The 18,825-nt window shown below is 40.7% G+C and overlaps 1 protein-coding gene across 3 annotated transcripts in view; it reads left to right on the top strand.

The window, feature by feature from the left end:
- PLPP1 (phospholipid phosphatase 1) overlaps positions 1–18,825 on the top strand; it is a 60,525-nt gene that overhangs the window by 40,053 nt on the left and 1,647 nt on the right. For all 3 annotated transcript variants that reach the window (XM_051642298.1, XM_051642297.1, XM_051642296.1), the window contains 2 exons: positions 5,437–5,494; positions 17,866–18,042. In XM_051642298.1, coding sequence (XP_051498258.1) covers positions 5,437–5,494; positions 17,866–18,042 — 235 coding nt within the window. The remainder of the gene's footprint in view (positions 1–5,436; positions 5,495–17,865; positions 18,043–18,825) is intronic.

Raw genomic sequence — 18,825 nt, 5'->3', positions numbered from 1 at the left:
TAGTACTCCTAACTGAGTAAAACTGTTTCATGTGGATGGATCCTCAGCTCTGGAAAAGGTTACTTTATTCCTCTGTTTCTTGCACTGCAGGGCTTATTTCAAGAGTGGTGGTGGGAAAGGTAGTTAGAAATTACAAAAAAGGCTGCTTATTTCTTCCTAGAACCTGCTAGATCTGGTTTATGATGGAGATTAGCAGGGAACTTTCATTTGTGTAAGATAAGCATAAGGTCAGGATAACCTGTAAAAGGAAAAATGTCTAATTGCAAAAAAAAATGGGTATAGTCTTATGTGCATTAAGTGTCAGGATTGGTAGTTTTTTCACTATCTTGCCATTACTCAAAGTAGAGCTGAGTGGATCTACCTCTCACCACAAATACGATTAGGGAATTGTGCAAGACTCTTTAGTAAGTTTCATGTTGAAACACCTCTGTCATAAAATTGTCCAGATGAGGATTACTGAATTGCAGAGTCTGACAGCTTTTTCCTTTCTGTAAAACTTTGGCCTTAAGCATGGGTTTAATTACTGGCAGAGAAGGAAGAAAGTGGAGAAACTGGGAATATTGTCTTTTGCGAATGGGATTCTGAGTAGGTGCTGATATTGTTAAATAGGTTAACATCTTGTGCATGTATTTAAACATTTCTTTGCAATAATCGCAGAAGCTCTTAATTTCAGAGTCCTGAAACTTTTGAACCCCCATTGATCTTAAAAGTTGTGCTCCTGGAACTCTAGCACTTAAGAAGAGAGCAGGTGCTGTGAAAAGACGTTAATTGCTGAATGCAGAGAAGATGGCCTTTAAAGAATATGGTGATTTTGTTTAAGCATAAGACTAGCACTTTATTAAACTGTGTCCTTGTGGCACGAAATTTCTAGGAACATTTCCCTGGTACGGGTGTGGAGGTGTCTGCCTTACCTGACACGGGCATGCTGAGCTGCAGCTCTAGCTGGTGCTTATTCCTCTCCAGATCAGTGGAATGAATAACATGAATGTCAGTGGGAGCTTTGAGTCAGCCTTGGAGAATCTTGGGAACTTCAGTGCAGAGAGGACTTGCTGGCTAACCCAGTGGGTAGGCTTTTTGCTTTGCTGTTGGGAGGGTGTGTAATGTTTTGCTGGCCTCCTGTTTTTCTCTTGAGTTTCTTCCACAATTCAGTAGTTTATACTGGGAATATTGCTCTGCCAGGTTTGTGGCACCACAAGATACATTGTCTGTGATTTCTAACACTTTAATTTCTCACTATTTAATGCTCCATAATGCCATATCTATTTAGCTATTTCTTAGTCTTGTGTTTCACTTACGGATACTCATTTGACTGTCAGACTCCTGCACTTCGCTTAAATGTGTCTACACATTCAGGTGTCCTTACAAAGACACTACATGGAGACAAGACATCAAGCTTGTTTACCAGTCTAATTACAGAGTAATTCACTTGTGAAATAATATACTTTACAAAATACTGCTAAACAGAAGTTAAAACATGCTCTTTCTTTGCAAGTGACAGTGCAAGACAAATGATCCTTTTATTTGCTGTGTGTTTTATAGTAATTGAAGAAAAGGTACCTTCTATCAGGTGGGCACTGCTCCCTAGGATAAGTTGCCTTTGTGCATGGAAAGGAATAAAACAGAATTAAATTGTTGTTGTGTCCCTGAGGGCTGTTTTGGGGCCAGTCTTGTTCAATATCTTTATCAGCTATCTTGATGAGGGGACTGAGTGCTTCTTCAGCCAGTGCTGGGTCCTGTGTTTTGGTCACAACAACCCCAGGCAATGCTACAGGTTTGGGGAAGAGTGGCTAGAAAGCTGCCTCATGGGAAAGGACCTGGGGGTGCTGGCTGACAGCCAGCTGAACATGAGCCAGCAGTGTGCCCAGCTGGCCAAGAAGCCCAACAGCATCCTGGCCTGCATTAGGAATAGTGTGGCCAGTAAGAGAAGGGAGGTGATCATGCATGTGTACTCAGCACTGGTGAGGCTTCACCTCAAATACTGTTTTCATTTTTGGGCCCTAAAAGAACATTGAGGTGTTGGAACCTGTCCACAGAAGGGCAACAAAGCTGGTGAAAGGTCTGGAGAACAAGTCTTAAAAGGGAACTTGGAGTGTTAAAGCAGGAGAAGAGGAGACTGAGGGGAGACCATATTGCTCTCTACAGCTACCTGAAAGGAGGTTATATATAGTGAAGTGGAGGTTTTCCTCTCAAGTAAAAACAATAGGATGAGAGGAAATGGCTTGAAGTTGTGCCAGGGGAGGTTTAGACTAGATACTAGGAGTAATTTCTTTCCTGAGAAAAATTAGGTGCTGGAACAGGCTGCCCAGGGAGGTGGAAGGATTTGAAAACCACATAGATCAGGGACTTCAGGACATGCTCTAGTGGGCAGGTTTTTTATTTGCAAGGCAATCTGTCACAAACTTGTTTATCTGGGATTAGAAATCTCAGCTAAAAGTACCAAGTGGTTCAGTTCAAGTATTTCTTGTAGGAATTGTTTGTACTTTATTTTTCCAGGTAATCTCTTAAAATGTAGACTTAAAATAACAAACTGTGGTGTTTAATTGTTATCAGTCTTATGGCAAACTTTTAGAGAAAATACAGTGGCTTTACCATAATCCATGTGAAATTCGTGGCAAAACTAAATTTCAGAAAAGCTAAACAGCCCTTAAATTATCTTGTTTTAAAATATTTTTGAGATGTCCAGCTATACAGCATACACTGGAAACTGAGAGTATACTTTAGACCTCAGCTGAGACCTGAAATGGTTTCATGTTACTACTTCAGGCATTCTTTTAATTTGGTGGGAATATATTGCCCAAGTGGAAATAGTTAAAACTTACGTTTTTGCCTGTTAAAATGAAGCCTTGTTCCTCACTTCAGAAGTGATCTGTGAGGTAGGTATTGATAGAATGTCCTGAAATCTGATGTCCAAATTCCTACTGAAATAATTTAGTCTTTCTTTCATTACCAAAAGGTAGGGTTTTGAGAGTTTTCTATACCATTGTATTTATAAATATATTTTCTAGTACATCTGCATTCTTGTTTGTTTGTTTTTTTAATTGGAACATTCTGAAATGCTGGCTTACAGCAAGCCAACACTTGCAGTATGATCACAAAGAAGCCTGGGCTGTGCAGCCACTTGGCTGGTTTGATAGACAGGATGTTCCTCTGGCTTTGGGAAGATGTTTGCGTGCTGGGGAATTGTTGGGAAACTTTTCCATTGTCAAACTTAGGGTTTGAAAAGATTTTGGGATTTTTTTTAAAAGTCTAGAGACAGCAGTATTGCCAAAAAAATTTCACTGGGATTACACAATGTGCAACTTGGATGAATACTTTTGTCCCAGTTGTATTCCTGGCAATACTTCATGTGCTAAGCACTACGTTTTCTATCATATACAGCATACTTACCTATGCCTGATGATAATGCATTCAAATTTTGTAGTCTTCAACTTGGAACACAGTGTTTTTAATGTTACACTGGGCTAATACATTCCTAAAACCAGGAATGCCAGTAGTCAGCAACACCTTTAAAATGGTCCAGAAATTCCAAAATAAACTTAAATACTTTCTTTTTCTCACTTAATAGCCTTCTGAATTGCTTCAGTTTGCAGCTGGTTACCTTCAGAAGTTATAGAAACTGAGACCAGGAAAAGCCCCAAAGTCAGTGGATGAAATACTAGCATGGGAGCAAGGGATTCCTTACCTGTTCTGTTGAACATCATACTTTGCTTTGTGGCCTAGAGTTGTGTTTGTCTGAAAGACAGAGCTCTTCAAAATGCTTATTGTACAGACTTTCCTAGTGGAAGTGGACTCCTGCCAAGAGATTTAAACGGCTGGAGAGTTAAAGAGGACTAAAATGGAGAAGAAATACCTCACTGAAATGTCATCTTAAGGTTTTTGATTTTTTCAAACAGCTGAAGTGTCCATACAGTCTTTCTATTTAAGAACTTAATTGAAAATTCTATGTGGTTTTGTGTAGTTATTATAATCTTTTCAACATTTAGTACCCCTGAAATTGAAAGCTATTGGCAGTACTTTGAATCAATTATAAACCAAGAAGTATAAAACCTACAGAAGAAACTTACCTGGTGTGTTGTTTTTTTTGTTTTGTTTTGTTTGTTTTGGTTTTTTTTCTGATATCTGATAAAGTTTCATAATGTGATACATGCAAATTAATACAGGATGTTTTGCAATCTCATTTGTACACAAGACTCTTTTATTGCTTTCTTTGTGGTATTTGAGTGGTGAATGTTCAACGTAGTTATCTTAATGCACATCAGAGCTGCCCTCATTACCCTTGGTCAGAAGGATAAAAAGGTTTCCCTTAACCAGGAATTTCCCTGGCCTGAGCACTCTGCCTAGCTAAGGCACCAAAACAGGGACCTGCTGGGTATGGTGGAGGGCAGTCTGGAGAGCTATGAAACTTCTTGCTGACTTGTCCTTGTTTGTGTGTGCCAGCCTCTGGAGTGAGGTGTGCTGTGTTACGTAGCTGAACGGCACAGAAGCCTGGCTGGCAGCCTTATGTAAAGCAGCACTGATACAGGGCTCTGTGCATAATAGAAAACATAGTTTCAGTACAGTTTCTTTCATCTCTCTGCTGAAGACTGACTGAGAAATGTCTTTCCATTTTGCCCTTTCTTCTTGACCATGAGGTGGGTGGGATTTGTTGTACTGCAGAAACCACCTGTGCAGGGCAAGACCTTGCTGAAGGCACCCTGGTCTCTCAGCATCCACTCTCCCTCCTGTCTTGACCAGCTAGAAGCCTTAAAAGTGGAAGGCAACGTTGGCACTCTTTACATGAGATAGCCAAGTATGAACCTATTTCTGCCAATTTTAGATGAGGTGCCATCTTTTGCAGTTGGCTGACTTTCCACCTGTCCTTCAGTGATAGGGGGTCATGGTCTCTATGCATTAGTACCTTTAATTTAATTAGTACACATTAATTAGTGTATATGGGGTATAAGCACATAGAAGTTGTGAACTACTGCTTCTGATTGGTGACCAAATGCAACTAATTGCTTTGGCTTGATTAATGTGTCATTTGTTCACATACACATGCTGTGACTGTCAGATGTATTAAAAATTGACAGTATTTAAAATATTCTGGTATTTATCAAGAAGATGAAGCAAATATACTGCTTTAAAGGACACATCTAGCTTTGAGGATGAGTTCACTTCATGTTCATATTTCAGTCGAAGGTCTAGTAGTTACTACCCTGATGTGGAGACCAGTGTAATGCTGGAATAGCACAGCTTTTGAGTACTGCAGTCTGTGGGTGTCAAAAGCTGTTGTCGGACATGGGTGGTGGTTGTTGTGCCTACAGAGCTCCTTGAAGAAGAAAAAAGCATAGAGTTGTTTGCGTTGCACCAGTTCACGTGTGTGAGATAAATTAGTGTCACTGTAGACTGAGTGTTGCGAAAGAAAAACAATGAGTTGTCTTCTGTTTTCTCTTCCAGACTATCATTTTACTCTGGCCATTCTTCATTCTCCATGTACTGCATGCTGTTCCTAGCAGTAAGTATGCTCTTTCCATAAATATCTGTTGGTTATCTAGTACAAAAAATGGAAATATCTACTTGGCTGCTTTGTGCAAAGGACATTGTTTTTGTAGGATGCTTGTCTGAGAGAACCAAATATTTCTCAGTAGGAGTTGTAAGGGAACAACACTGATACTAGGACAAGAAGTGGAATTATGTTCAATAAGCCTAAATATGGTAGCTGGCTTGTATTTCTTGTCTAAAGTAAACAAGTGGATTTGGAAAATTTAGTTATATTGAAAGTATTGCGTCATATTAAAATATATAATAAAACATGTCTGACTTAATGAAACATGCAAAGCCTATGTAAAAACCCAAAAACCTGAATTTACACTCTACTCATGGATGTGCCCATAAGTACAAAGCAGCAGATCAACTAGAATGTTTAAATTCTATTTTATTTTCTCCCATCTTTTAGGGGTGGGGAGAGAGAATGAGTAAAGTGAGGGGACGGATTGTGGAAGAAAATACTAGTGATAAGATCAATTCACTAATGCTTCATTTGGAGCCTAATATTTTTCAGTTCAAATTGCTTCATATCAGCTGGGGCAAATTATCTTCAGTCTTAGGATAAGCTTTGTAACACTCTGAGATTGATTTGGTTCTTTCCCCCCTGCTACTCTGTAATATTGAAGGTATTAAACAATTTTGTGCAGTTTTGTTGTTCTTGCAGTTGTAAAATTAAGCTCTCATCCTGTATAGAAATTACCAGCACAATGCATACATGTCAGGATCTTCACAGAGCTCAGTATCAATTTTCCTTCTCATCGCACACCTGTCCTTATCTAATGTAGATGCAGAAAGTTCATGTAAGTATGAAGTCCTGGGTTTGACTAGAATATAGTGCAACTTCCTGTTACCTATTTTTTAGTGTCTATTCTTGCTCATTATTACTGGCAGTCTTCAAAATTATGTAGGCTTCACTTGTGAAATTTGTGATCTGATTCCAAAACCAAAACCACCATTTCCATAGTACAGTGGAAGCAGTTCCTTCTGTATAGCAACCTCATACTTATTTGCTTCTCTGGGTGCAGTGGCCCTTCTGAGCCAATTTCTCTGTGGATAGTTTTGTTGAGCAGTGAAACAATGATACTGCCACCTCTCAGAAGCACAAACTTAAAGACAAGAAAGAAAACTTGCAAGGTGTGTGGCAATGTGTGTGGTTTATAATTCATCCTGACTGGATTACAGTCATTTGTCAGGAACCGAATCTGTACGAACTTTTACCTCTGTCACATGGATGTGCAAGGAGAGCCATGCTGGTGGGGTCTGGGGAAATGGTGGTAGTCAGGAGGACTTCTTAGCTGGTACAGACTGAGAGAAAGAATTTGCTGTTTTCAAAACTTGCATCTGTTTATTAATACCTGTGTGTGCCCCAGCTGCCTGCCTGTCCCTACTCCCTCAGTTGCTGTAACACTGAGGCCATCTCTAGTTGAAGGCAATATAATAGATGATGATCTGTACAGCTTGGACTTTATTTAACCCACTAGGATTTGAAAAAATGCAGCCTTTGGCAAGAAAGTAAAGAATTCTTTATTTTGAAGATACTAACTTCATATGGGTTGAATAATGCTTTCTGGAGTTGCCTGTGGCTTTGTTTTTTGAATCTATGCAAAGCACCTCGTGTGGAGAGTTCCTTATCAGGCAATTATGAACCTTTTTACCTCTCTTGGGCTTGTGTGAGTGTGAGAGCTTCACTCTTAGCAACCTCCTGCATGGGGGTAGGTGTGGGATGGTGGAAGTCAAATCCAGAGTGCTGCTTTGACATGCTGTAAATCCAGAGCTCCTGTCAGTCCTGGTTCAGCAATGAAATACAATGTTGTGGCTCAGCCTGCTGCTGCAGGAACTGTCCTTCCATGGGTTCAGCTCTGTAGTAACTGCAAGACAACATGGCTCTACTAAGCGCCCTTAAACTAGGAGAGTATGAATGTCTTTAACAAATGTTAACTGAGGTAAACAGTAAGTGTTCTATTGGAGGTAAGTTTGTTATTCAGTAAACTGGTGAGTAGCTGGCTGGAGAAGGCGTTCTTAATCTATTCCTGCACCTTCTGGTCTTGTCTCTGCCTGAGCTGTGGCCCAGTACAAGTAAGAGGCTTTGGGGAGATTAGACTTCTACTTTCTTAGGTTCTGTAATAAGATTCATATAGAAACTGCTGGGTGGCCTTCACAGGGATGTCTGAAGTAGGTCAGTGACTCACTCCTGTGCAGGATGTTTGTACCTTGCTCATTAACACAGCACTACAGCATACTGACCTTTGAATTGAACGGGGTCTTTTAATTTAAAAACAAACAAACAACAACAACAAAAAACCCCAACATATGGTTTCAAGCAGACAGCTACTGCAGGAAGGTGAGGAAAGCAGCTTTCTAACCCAGCTGCGTGCTCGTGTGGCAAGGCAGAGTGCTGCCACTGGCTCTAGACCAGGCCTGCAGCACTCGATTAACCTCGTTACCTGAACTCTGGTGTTGGCTTAATCTGCTCTCTGCACACTTACTGCAGGGCTGACTCACCAGCAGCACAGAGCCCTTAACATGTGGCAATACTCACCAGCACTGTTAATCACAACCCAGACACAATCGTGCTGGAGAGACAGGAGGAGTCTGCCAGGTGTGCATGCTGCCGAAAGCACACACGTGGCTGAATACGTGTGCTGTGTTAGGTCATGCACTTCAGAAACGAGGGAACATTTTGAGGGAATCACAGGAGAAGTTATCTCTGCCACAGACAGCACAAACACTGCAGCTGAAATGGAAGATGCCTGAAGTGCATAGTTTAAATAAAGCCACCTTGCCATGTATTGGGCAAAGTAGTGAAGCATAGCCCCAGCTTCTTATAGCAGAATTGCTGAATTACAAACGAGTTGAATTGTAGGGTTTTTTTCTGTTCTGTGCACTTGTACATATGATAGATTAAAAACAATTGTGAGGTGGCTTATCAGCATTTTCAGATGTTTTAGATGCTTCACACCTTTTGATGTGAGAAATTCCACAGGTCTCAGTGGGAACTGTGATATCCAAGTTCTTACCACATGGCTTCACTGGTATGAGGGAGAAGAACCTGCAATTTTGAACATAATCCTGTGCTGCATGTCCCACCTCATGGTGAAAGCAGGACCTGGAAACATATGAAAGCTCAGACTTTATATTCAGTGTGAAGAAAGTTGTTGACAAAAACTGTAAGCTGAAGGTTCTACTGTGTGGCTGTTTCTTAAAAGTTCATCTCTTAGGATGTTGCGACTTAATTGTCTTCTCATTATCATGAAGCAGGAAATTTGACTCCATGTCCTCTCATTTTCGTGCTTCAGGAGCACATAGAAGAAAATGTGTGATACAGTTCAGAAAGAAGGATAGAAGCTGAAAGGCTTAAAATTCCAATTTGAAAATACAGAACTTGAATTAAAAAAGAGCTAAAGAAACTTGAAGGAATATAATGCCACGTTAACTGTTCAAAATGAATAGTTTAACCAAGTACATATCTACGAATTTGAAGCATTTGACCATAGTTTGTCTTTTGGTTTGTGGAAGAGCACTGGAGAGCCAAACTGAAGTTCAGGAACAGAAATACTTACTTGGTATGTAATTTTGGCTCAAGTCTTACTGGGAGGACACAAATTTTGTTCCCCTGCACTGATGGTTACTTAATATTGTCTTTCTTAGTTTCCTTGCAGGAGCAGTGTTCACCTCTGTGCATGTAGCAGTCAAGCTTTTTAGGTTATTTAAACAAAAGGAATGGGTCTATGATATCCTATCAACTAGTATACTTAAAAAACTGATAGCCACTTTATTAAGCTAGTCCCTGCTTAAAAGCTTTTGTGGCAGACTATAATGTATCTACATTTTGACACCATGTTTGAATTGTCAGTGTGCTCATGTACAAAATCTCTACTTGAACTGTCCTTGTTGTAGCTTACTGTGTGTGATTATCTGGCATTAAACCAGAAGCAAGGGCAGTGCCTACTGCACATCACTGTGGCACCTGCCATTGAGAAAGGAGGAGGTTTGTTCACCTGCACAGTAAGGAAAATAATGCATTAATTCTGTTTCATAAAACACTTAGCTTACAAGTTCTAAAGGAGTGATAGTATGACAGAAATGTGTGGGTTTTTAATAGCTTAAGGGAATGTTAAATAGCGTACATGATCTGCCTATTTAAATAAGCAGTAGTGTATATCACTTTTTCTTACAGCATAGAGACCACTGCTTCATGTTTAACTGGATGTTATGTTGCTGTGTATCTGTAAACAGCCCTTGTGTCTAGCTAGATGGGTTTAAGGCCTAGGTTTTCAGCCTACTTCTAGATTAGACTAATGTTTTCTTCCAGTTTCTAATTCCTTGGAAAAAGTGAAAGCACAGAAAAAAAAATAATCTGCTTGCAGACTGTCAAGCCAGAAAGCTGTGGTGGAGAATGTATTTTGAGATGGATTTGGCAGAGCAGGTGGGTCAGTCGCAGTCCAGTCAGAGCTGTTACCTCTGGGATGCTTTTGTCAACAAAGCTTCAAGTAGAAATGAGGGAGTTTGAGCTGCAACAGTGTGTGGAAACTCAGTGACCTAGTAACAGATGCTGGGTCCCAAATTGTCTGACATCTTCTCCCCCTTCTGCTCCTTTCTTTACATAGTTAAACAGCGGGCACAATCTCTTCTCTATCAACGAAACTATTTTATATCAACTTAGAGAATGGGAGGGTCACTGTAGCTGAACACCTCTTGTAGCAATGTCCACACAACCAAACTAGCACCCTTTCCCTAGAGAGGAAGATGCTGCAGTTAATCATGTTTTTGCTTCAACTTACATATTTAAAAAAAAAACACTTATGTCTCATCTATTGTAAATTAAAATGCTAAATGCATGCTGCCTTTAGTAGCAAGAACAGCAGCTGTTGCAGTTGGCAGAAGTAAGTGAGGCCCTGAGGATCAGGTTGCTGTAATGGAGTCAGTCTTGGCTGTAGCTGGCCTGGGCCCTTCCCTGCCTACACTGAACCCAGGATGAAGAACAGGGCTTTAGAAACCCAGCCAAGCTGCCTCGCTATTCCAGGGATGGCAACGTGTTTGTGTTGCTTAGATGTGGGACGAAAGGGGGTGATGAATCTTTGTGGAATGTAACTTGAGTGGATCTGAAGCTCTCCCACACTTCATTGGGAAAGAACATTGTGTGTCCAAGGACAAGGGGAATTGCAGCTGGGAACAGGAGGGTGACTGGTATTTCAGTAACCTGGGCTCACAGCCTTCTCTTTCAGGGAGATCATAGGCTAAACACCAAAGCAGGGTTTAGGGTGCTTTTTGTACTTGTGCTCCTAAATACGCCAATCGAGCTTTGCTCTTGAAATCTCTTACTTTAATTTTTGTGTTGGGATTGGATGTTGAGTGAAACAGTATGAAGTAAGAGCCTGGGAGATTTTAACACAGTATTTTAGGTGTATCTGTTTGCGTGGCAGTATTCCTTTACTTTCCCAGATGCTTGTGACTAAAGCTGCAGAACAGTCAATGTGTTCCTGCCCACATGAAAGCTGAGGACTAACTTGTCTTCAAACACTAACAAAGACATTTGTTACTGAAAAATGTTTTGTTTGGCTGTACCTGTGGGTAGTACCAAGCATCTCACTTGAAGCAGAGGTGAAAAAATAAGGGTAACTGGTCACACTGTGAGTCTCCGGCTTCTACTTGTATGCATTCCTAATGTTGCTATTTAGACTTCTTAATAGTAAGCAAACAAAGCAAAACAACCTCTCCATAGTTTCCTTGGGAGTTTCTGCTTTCAGAAGTGAGGAGTTTATTGTGAATTAACTCCCATAGGACTGAGCTGAAAATGTTTCTATAACGTGGTAGACAAACATGAAAATACTTGCAGCAAGCAGAAGGAACACATTTGTATTTTCTCATCAGAAATGAGCCAAGCATTAGTATTTGCAGTGGAATAAAATGTTATTGTTTATCCTAGTAAAATTATGTCAATAAACAACTATTTCTGCAAGGTACAGACAAGTTGGGGCTGGAGGATTAAAAACAAACAAAAAACCCCTTTATTTGTACAGTGGGAAATGTCTGTAGAAATTAGCTTGATTGTCCTTTTGATACTGAATTGGGAATTGGGCTGCTACTAGTAACAGAAGGATTTTTTTCCCATTGCATAAGAGGCTGCTCTTGCACATCAGTTGCCTTCTGACAACAGCACAAAGAGCTCAGACCTAGTATATATTCTGCATTTTCTCCCAGCACAGTAGGTTTCCCCCCCCCCCCTTAATACAGCTGTCCAGTGGATCAGTTGCCTGTACCAGTTTACTGTAGGGGTATTAAACATCAGAGCTGGCACAGTGCTGTCAGCAGGAATACATGGTTACAGCAGAAGGAGTAGACCATCTTTGGAACAGCAGCCTGGAAGTACCTCCACCTTAACGTGCAGGCCTGTATCCTTTTCCTTCACTGGAAGGGGAAAGCTAATTCTGACATGTTGCTTCTTTTTCCTTTGTTTCAGAAAGAAAATAGAACTAAAGCACAGATTATACTGCGCATAAACCAAGGGTCATAAACGTGTTTGTTAAGGAGGAGGCCTCATTGAAGAGGCAAAATAACCTTAAAAATTCAAGTTCTTCCTTAAGAACCCCAGCTCATGAGTGACTCATGAATTCTGCTACATCTCTGCAGTCCTTTTATAATACAGTTTTCTGCTTGGATGTGAGGCTATTGTGTTTAAAATTACACAGGATAGGCATTATCCCTGTTAACATGAAACAAACTGCTCACTGATTTCTGTCTTGCAGGCAGTGTCTTGTTGGTTCATGCCTGGAGCTCTGTTTATTCATAGATACAGTTCTTAAAGGTATAAAACAGGCAGCTGCACTTGCATGTAATATTTGCATTAAGACAATATTGTGTGTGACGGGTTATTTCTCAGCACATCTTGTGGCTCTTGGCCATTGTTTTCTGCTCAGAACTGCAATTTTTAAACTGGATTTCTTAGACTTCCTTGAATTCCAGTTTATTCTAGCTGAAATACAATTTAATAGCTTTTATAGAAAGCTAGTTGAGTAATAACTTACACAAACTATTGTTTGTTATACAAACTTATTCCTTTTATACAAAGGAATCTCTAAACTTCCCTGTAACATGCAGAGAGGGAAGAACTGCTTTTTAAAGCTTTCGCAGAAGTAGAAAGCTTGGAAGATTTCAGGAGGGGCTTTTTTTCTGCACTGTTGCTTAGTCTGAGCAGGGCATAAATGTCTTGGTGTGTGGAGCTGGACTGTCAAGCCGGGCAGGAACAGGGACGTGGCAGATGTCTGCAGATACCTGTCTGTCTGAATGTTTCTTTTCTTGTTGCTTTACAATGTTATGCAAGAGTCCAGGGTGAATGGTTTAGCTCTTTTGTTCTCTTGGAGCATCTTGTTTGAATAAACTGCTTGCATCAAAGATACCATGGTGCAAATTGTGTCTTGTTGAAGTGTGCAGCACCATGGTTACTGGAGCCCCCTCTCGTCACAGAGGTCAACGATGCTTATTTAACTGAGGGGAGCTGGAGGTTGGATAGTTACTTTGGTGCTCTGTGCATCTGCTGGACTTCCTAGTGGAAGATGTCACAGTCCTAGGAGCAGTGGCATTGTCCTGTAAAGGATGTCATTGGGATATCCACAGAAGTGGAATTTTCCTATCCCACAAAGATGCCTGGATTCTCAGCCTTTATTCCTAACCTCAGGTCTCCTGAAGAATGTTGTCCTGTATTTTACCATATTGGTTACTCTGAAGTTATTTTTTCTAAAGACTTTCAAACAGTAGTGCCTCCTGTGCTTTTCCTTCTTCCTTCCACCCCTGCCTTAGTAACAAAACCACCAAAACAGAGTGCCTCCGTATCTCCTCTCTCCACCCCAGAAATCCCAAAGCCGACCACATACATGTGTACACACAGCTGAGGTGGCTTACTTATTGCTGTTTAAGAGCTGCTTGGTTTGGGAAGAATCCTTATGATGGGTTTCCACAGAACTGCTGACTGTTTGTGGCTCTTGGGACTTTCTGGCTCAGCAGACTTGCTTCGAAGTAAAAGCTTTTCTAACTGGAGTCAGTAATGGATCCAAATACTAATTATAACTGCAGTGGGATCTTGTGTCTGTTACGAGCAATCACATAATGCCACAGGGCTTTTTCTTCATTCTCAGGCGGATGATAATGAAACCAAAGTTAGGCATGACTATTAGTAAATGCCAAGCTAAGTAAAGTAAATGTCATTTACTTGCTGTCTCCCAAAACTTTAATCTGCCCCAGTGGTCTCTCAAAGTGGTCTCTTATAACAAAACCAACTTTCTGCACCTTGGTTTTTTCCCCAGACTCTTAATCCCTGTACCTGGACTAATGGAGAAGTTCTCATTTCCCTGTGTCCCAGACAGGACACCTGTAAGAAGTCATGATTGCTAGGGCCTTCTGCTGTCGGGAAACACAAAGTCCTATTGAAGAAAATCCATTTTTGAAAAGTGACAGAACAAAACAGTTGGTAGAAGTGGGGGAAAACCCCCAAAACTTCTTTCATTTTGATTTGCATTCTTGAAGGAGGACTGAAAGTGAAGGAGGATTTCCCACATGTTAACAGGCAAAACATTTTGTGGTACAGAATTTTTGTGTAATAGGATTTTGGAAAAAGCTGAGAAGGTATTTAATGAAAATGACTGAGGAGTCTTAAATATCTAAACTAAATATCTGAAATATGACCTTAGTGGAGTGAGTAGGTGGGGATGTGAGATGTTAGCTTCTGGGAAAGTTTTCTTCTGAAGCTGCATGGCTACACCTCCAGAAGTCCATCTAGGAAATAAAAGCCACTGTACTTGAAAACTAGGTAGGCAGGCATGTGTATATGTATATTAGTACTACTTGGTGGAAGAGTAAATACTTGAAAGCTATGCTAGAAATGTTAAGAGTAACAAATAATTCTCCAGTTGCAGAGACCCTTCCATTCATGTCTGTGGCTTCTTGCAAGAAGCCACAAAGTGGCTGTGAGTTTCTCTTCATTCCTGTATGTATTTTTAGAAATGAAGTACTAGACCATAGATTAAGAAGAAACTTGTGTTCAGGATGTGTGTGGTATAGAGAACATACTTTCATTATAGAGTAAGCATTAGTTAGTTGGGAAAAAAGCTGGAGATTATTTAATCCCATTACAAGAAAGTTTCTGTGAAATCTGTACACTTTAAAAAGAATGAACAACAAACATGAGAGAGCAGGATGGAGGAGTGAAAAGAAGTAAGATCATGGCTGAATGACCCCACTGAATGACCAGATGCTCAGAAAAGGATAGCAGGGTAGCTAGCATGGTCAAATAGCTGTCAGTGGTAGGAGCATGATGCTCCTACTGTGTTTGTAGGCTCACAAACCTATTTCTGAGCAACAGGTGAAAGGTTGGTGAGGGGTGTTACACTGGTAGTATTAACCAGATGATGTTTCCTGAAGTTCCCAATGCTTCTGTTGATTACAGGTTAGACTTGGAAAGCTTATTACTTTCTAGCAAAGATGTTTGAGTGGGGAGTGAGTGAGAGTGAGGAGACAGGCAGGGATTTGCTTCTGTTTACCTTCTTTAAGCCTGTGCTCTAAAAGACTTCAAAGAGGAGCAAAAGGACCTGAGGCACCCTGTGCATACTGGGAGGGTTCCGTGAACAGCTTAAGTCATTGCCCTCTTAGTCAGCAGGGTCAAAACAGTAGTAAGTGTTCATGCAGTGTAACACCAGGACATCTCCATGTTGTGCACAGAATGTTATATAAGGACTAATACTATATAAAGGACTCTTGGGCATACTTCTGGTTTATATTTAATGGAATTGCAAGGCAAAAGCTGCTTCCTCTCTTTGGCTCCTTAATTTTCCTGTGCAGTCCTGCTGGCCTGTTTCAGCCCAGACATGTTGCTGTTGTCTGTCTTAAGAGTGAGTCATGGTAACAGGAGGTACCTTTGTGGGGGACCATGAGTGCCTGAGCCTATTAAAAGCAGTGTCAGTTGGAAGTTACCTGCTTAAAAATAGCATGGAATTTGTCATTGCAGCAGCTGGTTAGTAAGCTGAAGAAACAAAACAAAACCCAGAAAACAAATTGTAACCAGAACAGGTGCTACTTCTGAAATTAAAGACAGCAGTGATCACTGACACACTTATTTGTGGTGCAATTTTTCCACCTCACACCTAGTTTTTAGAATAATATAAATCATCTGCTGGTAAAAGGTGCTAGGACAGCTTTGGGCATTTGTTGTACAGCTACTGGAGCTGATGGTGTGAAGAAGCACCTAGAACTGATTCATGTGTTCCACCGGTGATAAAGCAGCTCCAGGTCTTCTCTGTGACGGGACATTACTCTCTCATTAGTATGGAAATCAAGTCTTCAAGTACATGTTAAAAACAAGTTTCTTGTTTGATGGTCTGTCAAGCAGAAAAAAAAATAAAATTGAATACATGCTGTGTGAGGGAGATTCAAGGGTGATTTGGTGTTGCAGTCTGGCATCTTTCCAGGTGTGCTTTTTGTGTGGCTTGCCTCATTTCCCTCTGTGCAGAAGCAAACCTGGTTTCCCACCTACCTGCAGTTGCATAACCCTTTTTCTTTCTAATACAACTATACATCTTTGCCAACTACCAGAAATGCTTATATGGAAAAAAAAATATTACCGTAAGGTATTTTTAGCTGCCTAAAGCAGAATTCAGTGGGAATAAGGAAGAGGAAGAACACCCAGTATTGAGTCATCAGCCAGCTCTTTTTAGCTTACTAGCATGTGCTCCTTGGACCCATCTCTGCTCTGTCTGGCACTCGGGCAGTGTTCTATCTACTGTTGGTAAATCCATAAGTAGTATTAACACAAGACCATCAAAACACCTTTTGTTAAAAGAAGCGTGTAACAGGTAATTCTTGAAGTGACTAAACAGTATTTTCCCTAGTACTGAAAGTTAAGGTCCCCAGAAATATGCAGTGTCCTCCACTTAAAGGGTAAAAAAAAATGTTTTCCAGTTCAAACTTAGCTGTAGCTTCTTCATATTTCACCCTGATCTTGCTATTAAGGAAAACCAGTTATGGACAGGGTTGATCTTTGTGATGCTCCATTTATAGCTGAAAAAGTCAGCATGCCAGAATTATGATGTAAGTTACTCAGAAACCAACCAAACATTCCCCAAATGTTTAACTTTGGAAAGTAGCACCTTTGCATCCACAGTGCATGCTCTATGCCTGTGTTGACTTTGTAAATGTAAGGCTTATAAAAAGCAGCCATGGCTTTTGAAGGTGGCAGTGGAGGGATTTACCAGAAGTTCAGTGTTCTGTCTTGGTGCCTGAAGCCTGTGTTTTAGTCAGCTTCTAGGGTTCTGAAAGACTCAGTTCAAGTTTTGTACTTGACCTGAAGTTCCTAGATGGTTCTGAAGAGATCTACTTTAAATGTTACATAGAACTTCCAACTGCATTGTTCTTCTCTCCATAAATATGGTACCTTTGGTGCCTTTTCTTGGTGACAGGATCAAGTTCCAGAATAAAAGCAATCATGTTTACATGATTGAGGTCTGAAATAAGAGGTCTCTGTCCTAGACAGACCAGAAGAGACAGAAGTAGTGTTCTATATTAGATGGGAAAGTAGTAAATGCTGTGAGTTTGCAGTAACACATCAAAAGCACAGATCTACACAGCATAAACAGTGGAGAGAAAAAGCACAGGAACTGCACATACCCACTTGCTTACCAGAGAAGTAATGTGGTTACTTGGCAAGACACCAATGACAACTGAGGAATGTGAGCCTAGATGTTATCAGTCATTGTATCAAGTTAGTTCTGGTGCTTAAATACAGCTGGAATATTATGCTGAAAGTTGATAAAAGCTAAAAACTTGCCAGCTCCATGTATAGTATGTGTAACCTTTACTAAGGATGCTAATAGTCTTCCTGCTCCGGGCAAGATGGGGCTCCCTAGATTCGGAGGACTGTAAATTCGGATGTTTGACAGTTTTTTGGTTGGTTGTGGTTTTGTTTTGTTTTATTTGTTATTAATAAGACTTGTAGTTAATGGAAGAGTTAAATAACTGGTTTGACCTTCACTGGATTCTCTAAGCCCTAAGTAGCTCTGGTACTACCAGCACCTTTATCCTGTAATTTGTCACATTGGTAAAAATAGAGCATCTATATGATAGTGTTATGTAGTTACGTAAATTTAAAGTTACGTAGTTATGTAAAGCATAAAGACCAGCAATGACTATCAAAATCTGCCATTCTGTACTTGTGAGAGTATAGCCCTGGGAACATTTGTGCGTATTATCCTGTCTCTGAACATGAATTTCAACTCTTTGAGCAGACCCAAAACTGGTATGATTAACAGCTTCTGTATTGACTGCATTTTATAATGATTTTTCTTTTCCTTTTAGCTTTACCTTCAGGCCAGAATGAAAGGGGACTGGGCAAGACTTGTACGTCCTACTATACAATTTGGTCTCATTTCTGCATCCATCTATGTGGGTCTCTCACGTGTTTCTGATTACAAGCATCACTGGAGTGATGTTTTAACAGGACTCATTCAGGGAGCAGTGGTGGCTGTGCTCATTGTAAGTACTTCCTGAGGGGGGCACGTGTGTGTGTGTGTGTGTGTGTGTGAAATGCTGCTTTAATACCACCTTAGAATTGCAGGGTCTGCTTAGAGGAAAGCAGACCTGTCTCAGTAATCCTTTGAAAAATTGCTGGAGAGGGGAAAGAAACTCGTTGAACTGTGTGTAGCAGTACTTTTGGGAGTGAGGGATACACTCTGGGCCAGTGGCAAGTGGCTGTTTTAGCTGTTAAGACAACATGAAATGGTTCCTGCCCAAGAGCTTTTCAAATAACTCAGATGGAAATCGTCTACTATAAAATGTGGGCCTCTGTATAGCTGTACCTTTTTGCTTCTCACCGAATTCTAAATCTCAAGTACAATAGTAGAGGAGAAACTCTGTATGAGGTAAATGGGGAGGGGGGGGGGGGAGGTGGGGAAGGGCCTTTTGTGATAAGGCCAGTGTGCAAATGCCCCCTCTGCCAGCTTATAAACAGCCTGTTTTTTCAGTCTGATGGGAAACTAAAACCCTTAAACGTTTCTTGTGTGCATTTTGAGTGGTAAAAGGGTGTTGACAACAACCAGCATGTGAAGCTTAGCTGTACTGATGAGTGAAAAGCTATCCCAAGGAACAATCAGGTAAACTTGGAGCTGCAGGCCTGGCTGACTTGGTGGCAGCAGTTGTGCTGGCTGTCACCAGAGCACCATGGTTGAGTCACCCATGGGGAAGGGACAGATCAGAGACTTCTGGCTTGGAGATAAGAGCTAACTGAGGTCAAACTGAAGAAGTCAGTTACCAAGACCT

Source organism: Apus apus, chromosome Z (assembly GCF_020740795.1).
Source record: "Apus apus isolate bApuApu2 chromosome Z, bApuApu2.pri.cur, whole genome shotgun sequence".
Classification (NCBI taxonomy): domain Eukaryota; kingdom Metazoa; phylum Chordata; class Aves; order Apodiformes; family Apodidae; genus Apus; species Apus apus.
Note: the sequence above shows the minus strand (reverse complement) of the source record. Positions and strands in the feature narration are given on the sequence as shown.